Genomic DNA, 22,896 nt, shown 5'->3' with positions numbered 1-22,896 from the left:
ACCCCCAAACCAAAGGCCGAATGTTTTCTCTGATAAGTGGACGCTGAGCTATAATATATGTGTTTGTGTGTGTGGGGAGAAATGGAGGAGCTTTGGGTTGTCAGAGGGGAGTAAGGGGAGGGATAGGGCTGTAGGGATGGGAAGGATGGTGGAATGAGATGGACATTATTACCCTATACCCGTATGATTTCCTGGTGTGACTGCACCATCTTCAGTCAGAGGAAAGAGAAGTAGTGCTCCATTGTGTACAATGTGTCAAAATGCAGTCCACTATCATGTGTGTCTAATTAGAACAAATGAAAAGAAAAAGATGTGAGGTCACAGAAGCTGAGAAAGAAAGTATGTCAAAGAGGGTGTAGTCAATTATGTTTATGCTACTACAAATTGCTAGATGATGATAGAGAAGTGCCCCCTGGAGTTGTCCACACAAAGGTGACCTAGAAGAGCCATTTTACAGGTTTTGATAATGGAGATAATGTGAGATGAGGAAAATGAAGGTAGCAGGTGTAGACAATTCTTTCAAAAAGTTTTGCTGTCTGATTGAGGGTGTAGCTGAGTGTTAGACCAGTTGTCTAGCATGCATGAGGCCTTGGGTTTGATTCTCAGCACCAAAAAGGGAAAAAAAGAAAGAAAGAAATATTTTCATTGTGAAGGAGGGCAGAAAAACAGTGAGATGAAAAGGAGTTTTTACTAAAATGGCCAAATGTTTGAATGCTAATAGGAGTGATCCTGTAGTAGAGATGGATACAAAATCAAGATCATTGAGCAAGAGAAGGTATAAGGTAAAGGAAGTTTTCTTTTGTTATAAAGAAATGTGAGAACTCCAAGTAAGAGCCTTGAACAGAGAACTCAACTGAATTTGTAATATACCTATTCAGCTTTGATGATACTTTTAAAAAATCCTTTTAAGTTAATAAGCTATGAGAGAATTCCTTTATATCAAATGACCTGTGGACAGGGGACAACCAAGTAGGCCTCATTGAGAATTCAAAGGAGTAAATACTTGTAATGAGATATATCTGTTTTCAAGCAAGCTTATACAACCATTGTGTTATCAATAGCACTTCTTAGGTAAGGTATGTATCATCTATTAAAGAACCATATTTTAAAAATGTTCTCATAAATATAATCTAATGTGTTTCTCAAAAATTCATGCATGGTTGATGGTAAAATTCTGTTCTTATGATGAGGAAACTGAGACATGGAGAGACAAAGTAATTTATGTAAGGTCACACAGCAAATTAAAGGCAGGACTGTGAATGGAGCCAATCTCCTATTTCACTGTCCCATATGAGCTACAGGACTGCTTTTCCCCTTTGTTGGTGAGGGTGTATCTTAAGTCATTTGAGAATTTTTTAAAAAGATACACTTTGGTTTTAAGAAACAAGTGTCTGAAATACCATAGAAAATACCCAGCTTTGCATCCTGTCTCCCCAAGCCCATCTTCACCCTCAGTTCCCTGTCAATTTTTTAGTAAAAAAGTGGAGTAAAACTAAATATACTGGTGGCTAAACTTGATGGCATTCTGGAAGAGGTTTCCAGTGAAATAGATATATATGGGAAATTTTAAAGTGCTTCTATATTTGACTTGTACTAGTAAAGGTGTCTTAATTGTCCTGCCAAACCTGATAGCAGAGGAAAGAGAAAAATGTTTGTGTTTTATATATTCTTTTTTTTAATATTTATTTATTTTGGTTTTTGGCGGACACAACATCTTTGTTGGTATGTGGTGCTGAGGATCGAACCCGGGCCGCACGCATGCCAGGTGAGCGCGCTACCGCTTGAGCCACATCCCCAGCCCCATTTATATATTCTAAAATAATATTCAGTCTACCTGGGACCTCTTTCTGATCTTCTGGAATGTCTACTTTTTATGTATGTACTCCTTATCTGTCCTCCTTCCTGAGAGAAAGAGATCATGTGTGTTTAGGGGGTGGGAGGATGAATGATTGGAGGAGGGATGGGGAAAACAAAGTTCTGAAGACAAAACCTTACAACTGCAAAAGGAATCCCCAAACTCCTTGCCCACCAAAAGTTCGAGAGCACAGATTTATTCTCATGTGTTCTAGCCTTATTACTGTCCCAGTACTTCAAGGTACCTGCCCTGAAATTACTTAACTGACTTTCTCTCTCACTCACCAGGTATTCAGTTAACAGTTCATGAAATTGACAGCTTTTCTTCTTTTCTCCATTAAAGAGGAGACTAACAATCAAATATTTAAAACAAAAAATTAACAAACATTAATCACAAGCTTGCCCTAAAACCTACAATGGGAGGCACCATCCATATCTATCAGTGGCTTCCATTATAGCTATTGAGGCCCAATAAGGAGTAGTGACTTTCCCAAGGCCACACAACTAGTGATCTGAGACTAGCTTCCTGATGCTTATGAACACTATGAGTGCTGCTTCATGGCAATCTGATATTTGTTTGTTTAGTGAATCACCCATTCATTAAGAAGGAGAAAGACAGCTGGGCACGGTAGCGCATGCCTGTGATCCCAGCAGCTCCGAGGCTGAGGCAGGAGGATTGCAGGTTCAAAACTACACTTAGCTCTCTACCCCCTCTACTGTAATGCATTTCTCCCCCTTGTATTATTTTTCCCTTTCCCCTCAGGGGAGGGGAGGGGAGGGGGGATAGTAGAGGATAGGAAAGGCAGCAGAATACAACAGAGGCTAGTATGGCAATATGTAAATCAGTGGAAGTGTAACTGATGTGACTCTGCAATCTGTATACGGGGTAAAAATGGGAGTTCATAACCCACTTGAATCAAAGTGTGAAATATGATATATCAAGAACTATGTAATGTTTTGAACAACCAATAAAAAAATTTAAAAAAAACTACACTTAGCAATTTAGTGAGACTGTAAGCAACCTAGTGAGATCCTGATTCCACAAAAAGAAAAAAAAAAGAAGGAAAAAGTCAGGCAAGGGCTCCCAGCCATAGCCCTGTCAAGTAAAATGCTTTCCCCATACCTTGATTTTCTCAAGCAAATGAAAGATCAAAGCTGATTAAGTCCAATGTGAAACTGATGCATTTAACTCCACCTCCTAGCTATCCTTCAGCAAGCCTCTAATTGTCATCAAAAGTAGTGGAAGCCAGGGGGAAAAAAAAAACTCTTGGAGGAGGGCTGGGTATAGATTGCACTGTGGTAGGAGTGGGCTTTAGCATGACTATATCCTCAGATCAGTGACCTGGGTCAAATTATTCAGCACTGTGAGCTTGTTACCACCTCATAGGGTTGTTGAGATGATAAAATGAGATAATGAATTAAACACACTCAATAGTTGCTGTCTGTTATCATTTTTTTCTCCTGATAACCAGTTTTCTAAATGAAAACATCTCAGTACTTTCATTTTCAGAAAAAGGACCTATTGCAGCAAGAAGCCAGTCTAAATTGCATGAAGGATAAAAACACAGATTAATAGTAGAAAGACCTGTGTTCAAAATTTGTTCCCTGCCACTTACTACTTGTGTAAACCTTGTATGCTCTTTAACCTCTATGTCTCCCTTGCTGAGGATCAGTAATATTATTTCTCCCCATGGGATTATTGAGATGATTAAGTGAAGTAATAGATACATACAAAGCACAACAGGCTGCATTAAGGGTAACTTGTTATCAGCAGGTAGTCAGGCCAGTTGTCCAGACCCTCTATGAAGGGTTGCCCCAGGCTTGGTATCTGAGAGGGAAGGAGGGATCTGGGAGGAACCCACGCAACTTGGCAAAGGCTTGCCATAGAGGCTACCCAAAGGCCATGTGTGTGCTCCCTGTGTTTCCTCTCCCTGAGGCTCTTTTCCTTTGCCCTCCCATTGTTTCCTTTCACTCTTGCCAGTTCAAAGCCTTTTGCAGTGACTCTAGATTTGGCCTTTGTGGGTTCAGTTTCCAGGCATTTCCTGTTACCTTTCCTTTTTTTGTCAGTTTCCTTCTTTATGGACAGAATGTTTTCTTGTGTTCACCAGAGCACAGTGAGGCAAGCTTAATATATTTTCATGTCCACAGAGGGGCAGCAGAGTGTACTAGAAACAGGCCTGGCCAGGGTAACAGGACACCTGGGTTTTAATTTTCCTAAGCTTGCTTGGGCACATCACTTTGTCAGTCATCTTTGGTTTCCCTGTTTTTACAGTAGAAAGCATTGGACCAGGAGGATGAGTAACCAGAGGCATAGATATCTTACCCAGCTCCCTGTTGTGAGCTGCCTACCCTTTAGGGCAAAGCTTTCAATTTAGTTTCATATTTATCTGTTTTGTTCTTATAAAGCAGAAAAGTAGATTTCAAGTGCTTTTTTAACATGCATGTTTACATATAGGCACATGAGAGCACATATACACTAGGAAATGGATATGTTAATTTGACTGTAGTAGTCACTTCACTATAGAAATATCAAAACATTATGTTATACACATTAGATACATACCATGTAAATGAATGAACTGATCTGTCTAAGATAGCTTCTTAAAGGAAAGGAGATGTTAAGAATCATTCATCCAATAGGAGTCAAGGTTTGCCCAAGGGGATTGTCCAAAGCAATTCATTTTTTTGTGTGTGTTAGCATCTATTAGAACACTCTGATAATTCTGGAAAATTCATGGCTCAAGGGTTGCTTGATTTTTTAGTCTCCATCCAGAGGAGAAGCTAGGATAAGCTAGAGGAGGCAGGAAGGAATCAGTGAGTCAGGGAGCAAACTAAATTGACTATGTGTCTGGCATACTCTTGGCACTCTTAGACTGAATAGTCAACTTGTAGGATGGTTCTGTTGCTCTCTTACTGTTTGGATACAGACATTTATTTCACTTTTTCTTTTGAAAATTTTTTAATATCTATTTTTTAGTTTTCGGCAGACACAACACCTTTGTTTGTATGTGGTGCTGAGGATTGAACCCGGGCCGCACGCATGCCAGGCGAACGCGCTACTGCTTGAGCCACATCCCCAGCCCCCATTTATTTCACTTTTTATACCTACTTCCCCATGACTAATGTGAAGATGGTATTACCTACCTCCAGAAACTGTTTTGGGTAGGAAATAAGGGAAAAAGCATACAAAAAAGGACTTCATGAAATCAGTGTTCTACATGTGTAAGGGATAAGAGATTTGCAAGTTAATCTGTTAGATTTTCTCACAGATCATCTTCTCTATTCAAAATAGTGAGATGGTTAAAGTAATGAGACTGTTTACCTCCCAGGGGACATGAAGCTATTTTCATTTTGAATAGAAAAAATTATAATAATGTTATGCACATTTCTCTCTTTCCTGAAATAGTCTGCATGAGAAAAGGGTGTTGATCGCTAAAATGCCTTACAGCTTGGTAACTCCAGAGGGAGACAGGGCTCTTACAAAGTCCTCAAAGGCAGGTCCTCTGCTTTACTTGGCTTTATTTCCCCAGTGTCTACAGAAGGCCCGGTAAGCTCACTAATTGAAATAATGAATACACAACTGTGAAGTGGTTGTCTATACATAAGATCACCACACGATGGCGGTAAAGTCAGGCAAATTTATTTGGTTCTCTGGTGGTTTCTCAGTCCTGCTTCTGACTCTCATGTGAATCACAATTTCTTTGCTTCCATGTCTTCCACTGGAGTTCCTTCTGTAAACCTTCCTTACTGTTGGTTTCCTTTCCTTCCTTCACCATTTATTGTGAGTTAATTTCTCCTTTCTCCTATAGGATGAAATTGTATCTTAAGCATTTGCTTAAAAGCAGAAAAATATTTATTTTTTTATTTTCATATTTTTATTGGCACATTATAATGATACATAATAGTGGATTTTGTTATTACATTTTTGTACATGCACACACTGTAACACGATTAAATTTGGTCAAAATCATTATCCAGTGTTATCCCTTTCCCTTCGCTCTCTCTTCCCCTGTATCTTTTCTCTACTTTCCTGATCTCTCTTTGATTTTCATGAGATCTTCCTGAACTCTCTTTTCCTTTTTCCTCTCTAACTTCTACATAGAAGAAAAAACATGTTAGTCTTGACTTTGTGGGTTTGGATTATTTCACTTTACATAATGCTCTCAAGGAGCAGAACCTATTCTAATGGGGATGCTAATACTGTAGTACAGAGGTCTGGAGGTGAGGATTGACCTGCACCCAATAAGCACAAAGAGTAACTGCTATTACTGTGGTTGTTATGATAGATCAGACTAATCCAGAAAGTTTATTAACACATCTGATGGGTTTCAAGACAGAGGCAAGGAGGAAAACCAGGGACAATTATAATCCTAGCAGCAATTCCCTGCTTAGAGTTATAGGAGTAAATATAATGTTATGTCTGTGTTCTGTATCATAATTTTTTTCAAGCCATTGTCATCAAGCCCCATCCAGGTGAATTGTGACAAATGGTGAAAAACATTTAAAAGCTATCTCCCAAGGGAAAGTCCATAGCACTGTGTCAAGTACCATGTGGAGTCTATTTGAATAGTCTATATATGTTGATTCCCTGTGGATTTTTCTCTAAAAGCTCAACTAGTGTGGGCTGCACATAAGAATCATTTGGGCCCTTTTCCCACAAATAAGAATCCTGCACATATGGAGCAAATGCTAGGTGTGTGTGTGTGTGTGTGTGTGTGTATTTGGTACCAGAGATTGAACCCAGGGGCTCTTAATCGCTGAACCACATCCCCAGGCCTTTTTAAAAATTTTTGAGACAGGACCTAACTAAGTTGTAAAGGCTGGCTTCAAATTTGTAATCCTCTGGCCTCAGCCTCCGGAGTCTCTGGAATTACAGGCCTGCTCCACCACATCCAGTGAGGAATCTGTATCTTAAAGCTCTCCCACACATTTTTAGGAACTGATAGACCAGTTGACAGTGTGTAGCTGAGAGAAAGAGAAGCTGAGAACTATTCATTGTTCTAGTTCTTTGCTAAGTGCTTTATATGTGTTATCTTATTTGATCCTCTGAACTATTAAGTGGCATCAGTTCCATTTTACTTATGGAGGAGCTGGAACTAAGAAAGATTAAATGACTTGCCCCAAGGTTCAGTTTATAAGTGGCAGGACATGGTTTCAAATACAGTTCCCTGGAAGTCTCATCCCAGGCTTTTCTCTTGGTACCACACTGACTTCTGAAGCTCATAGAGGCCTAGGTCAAAGCTCTATACTCTCTCACTCAGTGGGGACCTTGGTTGGACACTTCATCTGGTGGCTCAGTTCTTTCCTGTAGATAATCTTCTTGCTTCTAGTTGGGACTTAAATGAATTAAACAAATGAAAGAGGACTGAGATAATGGTTAGTAAAAGTACCTTGCGAATTGCAAGGTACTATATTCATAGATGGTACTATTTGTGGTATGTCTTATTAATCAGAGACCTGGGATCCAGGATAAGTTGCTATGGTGTATATCTGATGGCTGAGGGAGAATGGATAGAAATAGTTAATGCTTAATGCTGGAATTCCTGCGATAGGGCTAAGTCAATGGCTGGAATGAGGGAGCACTCACTCTTGAGTCTTGAAGTAGGTCAGTTTGCTGAGTCTGGCCTTCCAGCATTCTTAAGAGTTTAAGGATTATGTCAAAATGAATAACAGTCACTCAATTAGCATATTCTGGTTATTCACTGTATACAAGATGCTGAATGAGGCACTGTAAAAATGCAAAGAATTCAAGGATATAATCTTCAAGGAGCTTGTAGTTTATTTGAGGAGACATTTTTATAGCTATCTAACAAATTCAACCATAAAGATGTCAATCCAAATTTACTTCTTCATCAAAAGGAGTGAATACTGTTGAAATGGTATGACACACAAGAAAGACTCTAGACTCTTTTTCCCCTTACTATAAGTTCTTATCTGGATTACTGGAAATAGTCCTTGACTTCCTTTCTCTTCATATTCCCCCAAATGTTGCATATCACCCCCTTTACCTAACTCCCATTCCATCCAATTTCTTTGCTAGGGAGTGCACATACCTGTAATCCCAGCAATTGGGGAGGCTGAGGCAGGAAGATCACAAGTTCAAGACCAGCCTCAGCAACTTAGTGAAGCCTTAAGCAACTTAGTGAGACACTATCCCAAAATAAAAACTAAAAAGGGCTGGACATGTGGCTCAGTGGTTAAGTGCCTCTGGGTTCAATCTCCAGAGCCAAAACCAAAAAGTGCTTACTACACTGCTTGACACGTAGAAGCATTTGATTGATATTAGCTACTCTGTTCCAGTTCAAGTGGTGCTGAGAAAGTTCAAGTAGATTTAAGCAGGGAGCTATCAGGCAGATGTTAGAGGAGAGGGACCAATTTCTTAGAAGTCAAGTGCCCTAGAGAGCTCATGCTGAATCAGAGAGGTCCAGTATATGGTTAGCTGATGTTTTTTAAAATTATTTTTTCAGGGGCTGGGGATGTGGCTCAAGTGGTAGCGCACTCACCTGATATGCGTGCGGCCCGGGTTCGATCCTCAGCACCACAAACAAACAAAGATGATGTGTCTGCCGATAACTAAAAAATAAATATTAAAATTTTCTTTCCCTCTCTCTCTCTCTCTCTCTCTCTCTCTTAAAAAATATTTTGTTAATTGTCAATGGATCCTTACTTTATTTGTTTATATGTGGTGCTGAGAATTGAACCCAGTGGCTCCTACATGCTTGGCAAGTGCTCTACCACTGAGCTGCAACTCCAGCCCTAGCTGTTTTTTTTTTTTTTTTTTTAATCTGTCTCCTTGGGGAGAGTGTCATGCCTGAATTAGCTTCTCAAAATAGCTTTTTATAATCTCAACAACTGGGGAGGCTGAGGCAGGAGGATCACAAAAAGCTAACTCAAAATAGCTTTTTGAGAAGCTAATTCAGGTATGACTGATGGGATGTAGAAAGGTCAACACAGGGTAACATGCAAGTTTTTCCATGGGTAAGTGGGGTCAATCTGGAGAAAGACCAAGAAGTATAATTTAAATTGGCCTGAGACATTTTAAAGTACCTAAAACAGGATAGCTATACAGGAGATGAAATAAAGAGGAAATATAGGCAAAACCTGAGGAGAACTCAGAAGCAAATACTCAATAGTGACAGGGAAGATTTTAATAGGACTCAGTTTACTTGGCAGAACTGTGCATGAGACATAAACTCAGAAAAAATAAAGGTATCTCTATCATGAGGACTTGACCTTTCACTCTTCACACATCTGACTTCTAGAAAGTGCCATTGTCTTCTATTACCCTACAGAGCATTGGGTGGGACCCAGATGAAGTTGGGAACCCAGAATGTCCTACGTCTGTAACAGATCTGACAGGGTTAAAGCACCAGTGCCTCCTAGCAATAACGTGTTTACCTGAAAAACTGAAGTTTTCAGAATTTTTTTTCCTTCATCTCTGCCAAGGGATCCTGGCAGGCTTCTGGAATATTCACTAGGTTCTGGGCCTCCAATCTGGGCTGTTGGTGACACTCACACCCAGGCTGGGGTGTGAGAAGAGAGCTGTTCTCATAGCTTTGGCTGTCTTTTTACTGGGGACTGTGGTGGGGGTGGTAGGGTGTTTGGCAATTGCTTTTGAATTCGTTGGCTTTGCTTTATCTTTGAAGATTATTCATCTGTTTGCTGGAACCTAGTAGAGAAAGTTCTCTGCTCATTTAGCTTGGCTTCATTAAAAATGTTTTTATGTTGCTGCCTATGGAGACCCTAAAGTCTAAAGTCATCTCTGAACAGAAGGGACCACCAGCTTCTTCCCAAACCCTGCTGCTTCTATTGTCATAAAATTCAGATCCCTGTGACAAAAATATGCCAAATCAGCAAATAGTAATCCCCTCTCTCCCTCATCCCCCACCATACATTCCAAGTAGCAGTTTAGGAGATGTATTGTAGCCTAGTTTTATGAATTTAAATGGTGCCACAGTGATAGGAAGATCAGTTAGCTTACCTGAGCTGAATTTACATTGAACAAAACAATACCCCCACTAGGAAGAGGTCTGGTCCCCCCACTTCTCAGTTCACATATATCATGATCTTAGTGTGCTGTGTTAGCATTTTATCCCCAAGAAAAATCAACTTATAGGAAGAAAGATTTATTTGGGCTCACAGTTTCAGAGGTTTCAGTCCATTGTCAGTTTGCTCCATTATTTTGGGCCTGTGGTAAGAAAGAGCATCATGGTGGAAGGACATGAGAGGTGTAAGCTTCCCAATTTACTGCAGCAGGGGAGCAGAGAGAGAGAGGATCAGGAGGAAAAGATATAATATCCAAGGGCATGTCCCCAAGGACTCACTCCCAACTAGATTCTTCCTCTTACAGTTTCTAACATCTCCCCAAAATCTATTCAGCTATGAATTACTTAATGGATTAATCCACTGATGAGGTCAGAGCCCTCATGACCAAATTACTTTCCAGAATCCCCACCTCTGAACATTGTTGTTTTGGAAATCAAGCAATCAATGCATGAATTCTGGGGGGATACTTCATATTCAAACCACATCAACTTCTAATATTCTTTTGTGTATCCCATTGACCCTCCATTAGTCTCCTTTTGTTCTTTGATCTCTACTTCTTACCTTTACTCTCTACTCCATTAAATTCTAAAGTATTCCTTGGTATGTCATTGTAGCTGAGGGTCTTACTTTAAGAGCCAGTATAGACAGCCTGGTTTGATATGGAGAAAACTGTGAAGGCTACCCACAGATGGCTCCCAAACAAACATCTCTGCATATCTGGAAGGTGAGGTTGAGAATGATATGTAGGTTCTCATAGGTTCTCTTATACTCTTAGGGTCACTCCTTGCCTTATATTGCCTTTATAAGATCAGAGCACATTTTTCCAACTTTCTGGTTATTGAAGTACATGAGATGCCAAAAATATGTTAATGTTAATATGATTTTTTTTGCATGATACATGAAACTTATTCCCCTTGACTCCAAGAATTCCTAGAACTTGGATCTCACCCTTGCAGAGAAATATAGACACCTTCTACACCCTAGAACCATTCATATTCTCCAAACAGCTTTATTCTTTCTCCAACTCTGAAGCTCCAAGTTCCTTTATAATTTTTATCCCCCCCCCCTCTCAGCAGCCTGTGTCCTAATGCACCAATATTCAGAGATTCTTACCACTGATCTTTGATTGCAAGCATGGTTTTCTAAGAGTTGTAGCTCTTAGAACTTGACTGTTGGCAACACCTGTGTCCAATGGGCCTTCACATATCTGACAGTTTCATTATATCACATCTAGTCCCAGTCAGTATGGGTGGTGTTAGTTGTCATTTTTTGCTGCTGTATTTCTGCCTCCCTAACTCTTCCTCCAACTTTTCAGGGGTTTCAGGTTCCATCATATGATTATCTAAAAGAAGTTTCAAGAAACTCAGAAGATAGACTTATCTCATTCTTTTTGTATGGCTTTCATATTCAACATTGCTTCCCTCTTCTTCCAAGGAGGACCCCTTTGCTTTTGATTAGTTCTCCAGCATTCTTGGCTTCTAACCTGGTATTCTGAATGAAGGTGAAGCCTGTCTGTCAGACTCTGATTGTGCTTTCAGCTCTGATGCCCACATCAATGCTAGGTCCAACCACAAGCATTAGTTTGGGGCTAACTTATCAGGAAAAATTGACAGCTGGCTAGAGAGTGGGCCCTTAAAGTTTACAGGACTGGGGTTATATGCAAAGTGGCCAGTTGAAGTGACAACCAGTGACAATTTTTCTCTAAACAGTAGAGTTATAATAATATAACCTAATGCTGAATCAAAGGAAACAGAGTCAAACTCCAAACCAATTTGATTTGCAACTTGGAAGAAAAGCAACATGTCTTGATTTAAATGTCAGGCCCACTGCTGAGTGATGATTTAATAACTTTTATGAGGAATCCTGTCACAGCAAATTCAACACTGGAATAGAGTGACTCACAGATAGGGTGTTAGAAATGATACAGAAGCACATGGAAAGGAACAGGCTTATCTCAGGACTCATCCAGAAACTTTGCATAAAGCTAATTTGCAGTTAGAACTCTTTTCTCCCTGTCTTGTCACCCAGTCATTCGCTTCACAGATATCCAGACGTGGATGTAGAGAAAACCACAGTCTGATGTCAGCTCACTGCAGTATTTTCTGAGGACACAGGCCCTTGAACAAGTCTAGAGTGGAAGTCCAGAGACTGTGCCTTCAATCCAAAGGCAAGGTAGCAATGAGTCTGGCTGTTTCTCAAGGTATTTCAAGAATTCATCTGGTCATACTGCCCAGTCTTTGGCCACATATTTAATTACCACCACCGCCCCCTCCCCCACCATTTTCAGGGTGAGTGAGTTTAGACTCAGTGGTGTTAAAAAGAGTCCATATCCTGACTCCCAGGAAACCAGAACTTCCTCCTCAGTACTATGTAGATCTCTCTCCTTGAACTTCTATAGTTTTTCACGAAAGCTCAAGGCCAGTCAGGCTTCAGTCCTGGTCTGCTTCCCAGGTCAGAAAGGAACCATGCATGGCCATTCTTAACTGAGGACATTCCATTCTGTTGGACTAATCTTTCAGTGGTCAAGGTTCATTTTGAAGGGAATTTAATGTGTAAATATCTAGTGTTTGCCTAGAGGAGAGTTGCTCAACCTGCACAATATTGACATTTTTGGCTGTATCTTTCTTTGTTGTAGGGAATGGTTTTATTTATTGTTGGATGTGCAGCAGTGTTCTTGGCTTCTGGTTAACTCTCTGTTTTCCAATCTTTTACACAGGGCTTTCAGGTTTAACCTTCCCAAATTATGCCTCTAACAGGGTAGTTCTCAAGGGAAGAAACATCCTCTTCCCCCAGGGACATTTGGCAATGATGTCAATACTTTTTCTTTTCTTTATTAAATTGTCTTATTTTTTAAAAAAAGTTATTTGTTTATTCACTTATTTGTGGTGTGGGGGATGGAACCCAGGGCCAGGGCCTCATGCATGCTTAGGTAAGCACTCTATTATTGTACTACACCCCCAACCACTTTATCATTTTCCAGAAGGGGAAGAGATAATTTTCTGTGGGCATCCAGCAGGTAGAATCCAGGGTACCACATTGCACAGGGTAACTCCTTCCCATAAGTCCCCCTCCCCGCCCCAACAAAGAATTCTCCAGTCTGAGCCAGGTGTGATGGCTCACACCTATAATCCCAGCAGCTCAGGAGGCTGAGACAGGAGGATCATGAGTTCAAAGCCAGACTCAGCAGCTTAGCTAGACCGCAAGCAACTCAGTGAGACTCTATGTTTAAATAAAATACTTAAAAATGGCTGGAGATGTGGCTCAGTGTCTGAAATGTCAATAGTGTCAAGGTGGAGAAAACTTGCTCTATCAAATCATCTCTTGGTCAGGAACATTCTATTGTTTCCTGTTGCTTGTGAGAAAGATGGCAAATTTATGAACCTCTCTGATGTAGACATGGTTTATTATTTGCCAACCATTGCTTCTTTACTAAAACAATTCTGAATGATATGCTGCTTCTGAAACCTGTCATCTGCTTTCTTACTCATATAACTTCCCTCACACTAACCACTCCCTCTGTCTGAGATGCCCACTTCCCACTTTGAAAGCTAAGTTTAAATGTTGTCTCCTCTATTAAAGCCTTATCTGAGCCTGAATTGTCCTATCTACAAATAAGTTCTCTTTTTCTCAATATTCTTATAATCATTTCTCATATGTATCTTAAATCACTTATATTTATAGTACAATGGAAAAATTGAATTGGAATGGGCTTTTAGAATTTCTTCAGTAAAATTTCTCCCATTTAAAGAAAAGGAAACAGACCCAGAAATGTGATGTTATTGGTTGAAGGCATTGTTCTTTCCCATAAAACGTAGACTATCATAATTTGTGTCCTTGACTTTGTTCTGACATTATTGAAATGGATAGCATTGAGATTTGAGCTTTGACAAAAGTCAAAGCTTCAAATGAAGCCTGGCCTTCAAAACTAAACTCTGACACTTTTAAGTAATAAGTTTCCTTTTTGACTCTTACAAGTTTCCTTTCTGAAACTCACATCCCACCACCATATATGGAAATAATTATGACACTCATGAGAATCAAATGAGATTGTGTGTTCAAAATTCTTGGCACATAGCAGTCCCTCAATAACTATTTCTCAGAAGAATATCAAGATCAAAAATACTTTTCTGGCATTTCCTAAAGCACCGTTAGAGACAAAGAGTAGAAGTTCTTTGCCACTGCTCCTGTATTTTCATCTTTCCATAGATAGATTCTTCTGTGGGCCATGAGATGAGTGTCCAAGCTTTCTGCGGAGTAGCTAAATACTGACAAGTGGAAAGATAGTTCTTTAAACATCTGATTTTACTTTTTTCCCCCTTTTTGCAAAGCCAATGATGTCACTTCTCTGTTCCCTTAAGCAGATAACAGGTAGTATTATGAGGAGAGAGTGGGACAAAAAATATATTTCTTCTATTTCTTGTTAGCTTCCAGAATGGAAGCATGCTGGGGCTTAGATGCTATTGAGAGGCCTAACAGGTGTGTCTGTGAGAGAAAATTCAATATGCACTTGGGGTAGCAATGGGAGCACTTTGGTGTTGGCTCATAGTGTAGTGGTAGCTGATTTAGTTTACTGAGGCCTTTTTTATCCAGCTTTTTACTTAAGAATTGTCCACTCTGTCATTTTCTTCCTGCCTAGAGCTTTGGGATAATGGCATGCTACGGCACTCATTCCTTTCATTTAGAAAAATAAGTCTTTCCCTGGTCCCATGATGCATGTACCTACTAGAAATGCCCCTGCTACTCTAATGAGGGGATGACCTTAAAGGCAAGTGAGAAACAAAATGTGATTCCCAGTGCCTTGTCTAGACTACATTGGGAATGTGTTGAGGAGGAGGAAGTTGCTTGACAATGAGCTTATCTCAGAGGTAGTTCCTGCCTACTCTGTAATATAAGAATGGGTTTGGGTGGGAGGGGCTATAGGGAAGCCCAAGAAGGTCTATATAAATTGATTTAGGAGCTTCCTCTGTAGAGCATACAGATCAAAGGTCCAGTAGGAGAAAAATGTTTGTTGGGAGGATGAGAAAACCAGTAGGGGGCAAACCACTGGATTGGGAGTAATCTGGATCCCTGCTTTTACCTCTTCTGCTTCTGAGAAATTTCCTAGAGCTATTCTTAAGCCTCATTCCAGTCTGTAAAGGGAATGCAATACAGTCTACAGTCTTCCTCCCAATGATGACAGAAATTAAGGGTTTGTAAATCTCCAGAGTTGTCACTCTGTGAATCCCATAGCCATTTTACAAAAACATGTACTTTGAGTGTGTGTGTGTGTGTGTGTGTGTGTGTGTGTGTGTGTGTTTAGGGAGAGATGCATAAGAAGGAGGATGCAGATCTATTGGCTGATGACTTCAATATGGTATTCTTCAGTCTACTCTTCCCAGAGTCTACCATGTTCATATTGAGGCCACTTTGGAGATAGTTAGATTCCTTTCTCAAAGGAGGCTGCTCTTTTAAATCTGTCCTTTCTCTGGGGTATTTTCATAGTTATTGAATTTTCACCATGATTTTGAGTGGGGCCACAGGAATTTAGGGAAGTTGTATGACTATCCAGGTCTATTGGTAAAGTACTATCTCCTCAGAAAGACTAACCCTTTACACTTTCATAGGAGAGGTTAATGGACATGTTCTAGTACAGAAATGAGGATAATGATCCTATAAGAGCCTCTGATGAAGGAATTTTACTTAGGGAAGTCAGAAAAGGTTTCACAGAGAAATTAATGATTGTTTTGAGCTCTTAAGAATAATTGACTAGGGGCTGGGGTCTGTAGTTCAGTGGTAGAGCACTTACCCAGCATGCATGAGGCACTGAGTTCGATCCTCAGCACCACATACAAACAAATAAACAAAATAAAGGTATTATGTCCATCTACAACTAAAAATATTTTTTAAAAAAGAATGACTAAGCAAAGACAGTGATGAGAAGTATAGTTATACATGTGGACATTCAGTAAGCATTTTACAGATGAAAGATAATGTGAATAGGCCTTATGGTGGAAAGGTCCATGGCACATTCTAGAAACAAATATAATGCTACTTAACTGGTTTCACAACTTTAATTCAAAATTTAAACCAGAGTTTTGGATATTTAAAGTCTAATATGCAAGAATATCCAGCTTCAAAGTACCGTTAGGCTAGATTGCACATATTAAATTATACCCACTGGGGGAAAGCACATGAAGCATTATCAAGAAAAGAAGCAATCTGGAATGGGGGAAATGACAGATGAAAATATGTGAAATCTGAATATTCCTCCTAATGTTTTGCTTCACAGCTATGTATGAGGTATATGGACAGATTCCTAGATAGCTCCTTGGTTGAGGTGACTTGAGCACACTGAAATAAATCAGGGAAGGCTTCCAGCAAATGCCAATTACTAAACAGTGTTCTATAAAAGATATGGATTAGTGAATAAGGAGAGAAGGTGTTTCTAGCAGAAGAGACAGTATGAGTGGTGACTTGGTGTGGTACAAAGACTATTTCTGAGGTGGGAGATTTGTGATATATTAGATCGACATGAATGGAAAAGCAAAACAGCCTCACTTGGGGCCATCTCAGAGTCTTTCTATGAAAAATCAACTAGTCAATTAAAATGAGAAAAATTAAGGTTCACTGGGTACAATGAGAACAGAAATAATTGCTTATTTGGTTGAACTTAACCTTTAAAAATAAATTGTCATAAATCTCAGTCTTGCCATTCTCAACTGAGTGTAGTCAGATGTAGCTTTCTGCGAGACTGTGAGAAGGTTGCTGCCTACTTCTTAGGACCTCTCTGAAATTTTATAATTGGGCACTTACCAAATTTCTGGAGTACTGTTTGCTTATGCACTTTATTTTAGCAGTTAATTACGCTGATACTTCATAAAATAATAGCTTCAATATTCTCTGAGCTTCAACATTTTTTTGTAAGATTGCTGAAAAAAAACACAAATCCTTCAAACAAAGGAATCTACCTCTGATAAGATGGCAGCTGGTGAGGTGGACTTATGTGAGCAGATGCCCTTTCCCATTACTCTTCAAACCAAAACTCTCTCTTAGAAGCTTGGCTTTGGTTCCAATGTACACCTCCCCTCCCAAGTGTTGAAAGGCTAAATTAGGTGACAGACATGTAGAAAGAAACAATGGATTTGATTTTGTCTGTCAAAACTCTTGATTACTCAGCATATGGCTCTTTGAAAGCAGCCCATGTGCAAAGGTATATCACTGAGGTTAAAAGTGTGGAGTTTTTGCTGGGTATGGCAGCACATGGTTGTAATCACAGCTACTCAAGAGACTTTGGCAGGAGAATTGCAAGCTCATGGCAACCTAGCAGGACCGTCTAAAAATGAAAAATAAAAAGGACTGGAGATGTGGTAGAGTACCCCAGAGCTCAATCCCCAGTACTCCTCACAAAGGTATGAAAACATGGAGTCATCATGCACCATGGCTCATATCCTGACTGCCACTTTCTAGTTGAGAGATATTTTTACAGTTAGCTGAATATGTGCCTTGCTTGCCTCATCTTTTGTAAAGCACAAATAATAAGAGTTCCTATATCATACATTCACTGTGATGGTCAAGGAGATATATGTGTAAACAGCTTAGCATGATCATTGTCATTAGCAGCATTGCCACACTATCATCACCAAACCACCCCCAGTTTAACCCTCTAACAGGAAAATAAAATCTTGCAGTCTCTTACTAAAGAAGAAACCTGTAGTCAGCAAAGAAGGAAAAGAAGAAATGGGAAACCCAGTTGCATTCACTATTTCCTGTTCTCACCCTAACTATATTCTAAAGAGAATCTATGAAAACTATACTTTCAAGGATCATTTCTATAGTTTGTTACCAAGGAGAATGCATGAGAAGAAGACAACCCAAGCCTTATGTCTCTGTCTCTGTTTCCACAGGTACCTGTCGCCTTGGCTGGGCCTATTACTGTGCTGGAGGTGGAGCAGCTGCAGCCATGTTGATTTGCACCTGGCTCTCTTGCTTTGCTGGAAGAAACCCCAAGCCAGTCATGTTGGTGGAAAGCATCATGAGGAACACCAATTCTTATGCTATGGAGCTTGACCATTGCCTAAAACCTTGAGCTTTGAAAGAAGACTGGTTGGAGAGGGTGGCAAAGGGAAGGGAAGGGAACTCTGAAAAGAAGTACTAAGACTGAGCCAGTTAGCACCCATCTGCCAGTAGTATACGCTAGTGTTTGCCTTTTTTTTTAACCCACCTGACATTCATTTTATTTTTTTCCATAAGCCAGTTGCCCTGTAGCTATTTAAAAAAACTCATCTAAAGCAATGATTTTCTCAAATATTAATCCAACCAAGGTATTTTACAGACCCCCAAGTCCCAAAGTTTTCCTTTAAGCAAAATAAGGAGAAGCTCTCCACCTGAAAGGTAATTGCACAATCAAGCAGTCCTTCAGAATTCTGTAACTCCTGTCTTCCACTTACCTTAAAGCTTAAAGGCTGAGTAAGAATAGTTGTGCAGTGAGGGATCAGGAGATGGACAGTTCATATCACTCCATTTATATGGCCCTTTCCTTGATATTTTTGCCACTGTTAAACATCTCTGGAACAATGCTGCCCAAATTGTTTTGACTTTCTCACATCTATACCTTCTGTATTTTTTCCTTTCTAGTTGTGGGGAAGCTTGGTGGGAAGGCAACTTGCAGTGGTGAAAACATTAATCAATGATGTTTGCATATAGTCTGGGACCCCTCCTGCATATATGCATTAGAATATTCATAGGAATTCATTTTGTGTTCTATTTAAGTGATTGGCATTAAAATATAGTGGCAAGTATTCCCCAATCCCTTATAGATACAGAAATGATGTTCATCAAATGTTCTGAGAAGAGACTAACATTCATTGGGCACTCAATAAATATGAATTCAGAATGATGATGACAAGGATGTTTCTGCTGGATCCTTATTGAAATTTCTATCAGAGTTCATTATAATTGACTAGGAAATCCGCAGTAGCATTTGGCCCCTGTAATCACTCCTAGTATGATACAAGTTTCTCCGCCTATTTCAATGACTGCTCATAAAATGATCTCTCCTCCATCTGGGGTGAGTTAGACATGAAAGAACACAGCCCTGATGTCACCTAGGGCTGATGTATTTTTAGCCCTGGCCTCTATCCCATCTGTGCTCAAGGCTGACTGATGGTGTAGAAGAACTTGGTGTCTCCTGGGGGCAAAATTAGTCTCACCCTCTCCCCCAACCCCAGTTAATTCAGTCCAGCTCTATCATTCCATAACTACAGTTTTAAGGACTGGGGAGGGCCTGTGACTCAAGAGGCCAGCTCATCTGTTTCTATTCTTAATCATTCCAGCTTGATTTGGGTACAGCCCTACCTCAAGGGAGAGGAATGGAAAAACTGGCTTCCTGAGTTATATTCCATCCCCCAAGGAGTCAGCATTCTTATATTGACCTTGTGTAAGTTAGCAAATTCAAATATAGTGTACTCGGGCACAGTTCATTCATTCACTTATTCATGGAGTCAGGAAATATTTCTTGAGAATTTCACTATATGCAAAAGTACAGAGGCTAAAAAGATGAAGACACAGATTCTCACCTTAAAATGTACAGTAGTGAACTAGAAAAGTGGAGAAGGGGAGGGTAAAGAATCACAGGGGGACCACAAAACCAGCTTGAGCATTGGGGGATTCATGAGAAAGATTTCTAGAAAAGACAATACTTAGGATGAGTCTGGGAGATAAATATGGGGAGTTAGTGAGCAAAGGTAAAAAGTGCACTGGACAAGGAGCAGTGTAAGCAAAGGCATGGAGACACTACGAAGATGATGATCAGGTATGAAAGGGGAGATGACAGAAGCTGAAGCTTAAAAGGGACTCGGTAACCAGATTCTGTAGAACCTTCTACTCCAGGACAAAGAGTATAGATTTTATCCTAAAAGGCCACTCAAAGAGAAGTGATATGATCATGTTTGTGCTTTTCCAAAGACCAATTTGGCTACAGTGATGAGAATTAAAGAGAATAGGGAGAGACTGGAGATATTTTCATAATCTAGGTGTAAATGGATCAAATTCTGAATTCAGGTATTAACTGTAGGGCTGGAGTAGATGGATGAATTTGAAAGAAAATACAGGCTGAACATCCCTAATATGAAAGTATAAAATCCAAAATGATCCAAAATCTAAAGCTATGTCAGTGTCATGTCCATGCTTGGAAGGTTTCAGAACACTTCAGATTTTGGATTTTTGGATAAATGATGTTCAACCTGTAATATCTGAAAATATTGCAAAATCTGAAGGAAAAACAACTTTGAATTCTGAAACATTTTTGGTCTCAAGCATTTTGGATAAGGGATACTCAGCCTACCTGTAGGAAGTTAATTCCACAGGATTTAATATCTAAAGGACAAACACAAATGAGGGCAAGTGAAGATTTTGGGATAACATCTCTGGTACATGGTACCTTATACCAAGATGGGGAATACAAGAGGAATAGTGCAAAGGAGGAAAGTAGTTATTGAATTCACGTCAAGTATTATCTCCCACATAGAAGTGAACTAAGTAAGGCAAGGCAAGTTGAACATACCTCACTGGAAGGGAAACAACGTGATTGGATGTATAGCAAGCATCTCCTTTCTCTAAGAAATATGACGAAGAATTGCTGAAATAAATTGGAACTGAGTCAAGATGAATTTTTATATCATAGACACAATAATGCAACTTTGATTTATGAGAGCAGAGTATGGTGAATATGTGAAATGTTTGAGAAAGGGCAGATCACTTTCTTTAGATAAGGTAATTTGGCTAGGCGATCTTTCTTCTCAGACTACGGAAGCTTCTGGAATTCTAAGGGAAAGTCATACATCAGACTCCTGGCAAGAAACAGATGGTATATTCAAGGAGTTTAGCTGAGATGAGTTTAATGCAGGAGCCATTTATGGTAGTGTGCTTGGTGAAAAGGGAACCTACCAGTAATGATTAGGCTTAGAAAGACTATGAATAGTTGAACCACTCTGAATGACCCATGCCTTCCAGTCCTGAAGCAAGAGGCTCTGACCAATCACTACATTTTGTGGTGATTTGGGTGTTGTCCCAGCCCAGGAAGTAGAAGGCATGCCTTCAGGTGTAGGCATGACCCCGTGGGGTTGAGCTACACTCACCTATTCTTTTGTAATCCCTTTGCCCTGTTTGGGATAGAATGTTCCATGGAAGCTTCCTTTGTGTGTCCCCTTCTCTTCCTCTGCCTTTGGGTGCAGCCTTCCTAGTTGTCAGTCAATCTGCTGACAGCAGACATCAGAAGGCTAGATTCAATTCCCTGAAACCTGACCCCTTGCCTCATTTGAATGTCCTCTCCCTAATAAAAAAGGTTCAGCACATGCGCGCTCTCTCTCTCTCTCTCTCTCTCTCTCTCTCTCTCTCTCTCTCTCTCGACCCTTAAGGTCAGAGGAGCCGTCACAGGACCCAAAGAAAAAGGTATGTCTTTCTCTTGTGTGATTATTTCATGCAGCCCAGTTCACTTGGAGTGACCCTAAGTGTTTTAGTCGTGAGAAACGTGACAAATAGTGGATAAAAAAATGTGGTATAAATGTGCAATGGAATATTACTCAGCCATAAGAAGATTGATTTTATAACATTTGTGGTAAATGGATTTTTCTGGAGACTATCATGCTAAATGAACTAAGCCAGTCCCCAAAAGTCAAAGATTGAATGTTCTCTTTAGTATGCAGATGCTGACACAGAATAAGAGGGGAGGGGAAGAATAGAAGTTCATTGGATTAGACAAAGGGGACTGAAGGAAAGGGAAGGGGAATGGGAATAGGAAAGATAGTAGAATGAATTGGATGTAGCTTTCCTATATTCATATATGTATACATGACCAGTGTAACTCCACATAATGTACAACCACAAGAATGGGATCCTGATTAGAGTAAGTTATACTCCATGTATGTATAATATGTCAAAATACACTCTACTGTTATGTATATCTAAAAAGAATAAAAAAAAAACTAAAAATCACTATAAAGAGTGGGGAACTATCATCTTCTCTATGATGGCAGGAGCAAGAGGAAGAAACGGTATTACTGAAGCCATGAAGAGCTGTAGCTGTGTGAGAAGGGCTGCCTGATACATGTTATGGCTTTGGGTAGCAAAATATAGTCTCTACCTAAATGCCACACAGTAGTGAAGGAGAGAGGGGAATAAATACTCAAATTTCACTCTTTTCCTTTTTCCTGATCTTCTGCATGTGTCCACCATTAGCACACCCAGGCAGATGCTAGCTGGAAAAGCATTTTGCTACAGTCCATTGAGGTCAGTCTCTTAGCACAGAGCTTGGTAGGAAAAGGCAGAGAATGGAGCTTGGGGAGACGAGGGAAAATGGAAAATAACAGCTCAAGTGTTCTTATCCCTCCTTACTACCATTGCCTTAAGAAGGGTTTTCCAAGAAGTATAGCTTTTGATGCCCTCCCTCGCTCAGATACCTAAACACACTAGGAAGCACTTATACTCTAGAGGGAAGACTAAGAAGGAGGGGGCTGATTTGAAAGAACCATTTAAAATGACTGTTACCTCACAGATAGAAGGTAGTTTGAATATTATCTCTTTCATAGGGAAAAGAGACCAGATTTAAAAGGGATTTTTTTTTCCTTGAAGAAACCAAGTCCGCAGGGGCTTATATTCAAAGAGGGACCAAGACCTATGTTCAGTTTGAATTTAAATTCCTCACTGCCTGTGTCTGGTTTCTTTCCTGCCAAGCCTTTTTATGGCATAAATGTCTGGCTAGCCTAGTTTTTTATCCCCTGTGGCCCAGAGCAGACTCTTGGAAGGTAAATATGCTTCTTCTGGCTGCTGCTGTTCAGAGAGGAAGGAGAGCCCATGGGTCAGGTAGAAGGTTGAATGAGTGAAGTGAGGGCCTCAGACACTCTGTCGTTTGTCCCAGGTCTGGCTGGCTGACATGCTCCCCACCTGTGTGTGCAGGCTGGGTGCCTAACCATGGGTCCTTTATAACTCTGGCACCACTTCCATCTTGGAGAAGGAATGATA

The 22,896-nt window shown here is 40.1% G+C and overlaps 1 protein-coding gene across 1 annotated transcript in view; it reads left to right on the top strand.

Annotated features, from left to right (window-relative positions):
• LHFPL1 (LHFPL tetraspan subfamily member 1) overlaps nt 1-17,965 on the top strand; it is a gene marked incomplete at both ends in the record, with an annotated part of 41,269 nt that extends 23,304 nt beyond the window's left edge. The window contains one exon of the mRNA XM_081276544.1: nt 17,784-17,965. Within this exon, the coding sequence (XP_081132670.1) occupies nt 17,784-17,965 (182 nt within the window). The remainder of the gene's footprint in view (nt 1-17,783) is intronic.
• Between the last annotated feature and the right edge of the window lie 4,931 nt (nt 17,966-22,896).

Source organism: Spermophilus citellus, assembly GCF_964194105.1.
Source record: "Spermophilus citellus genome assembly, chromosome: X".
NCBI classification, from domain to species: Eukaryota; Metazoa; Chordata; class Mammalia; order Rodentia; family Sciuridae; genus Spermophilus; species Spermophilus citellus.
Note: the sequence above shows the minus strand (reverse complement) of the source record. Positions and strands in the feature narration are given on the sequence as shown.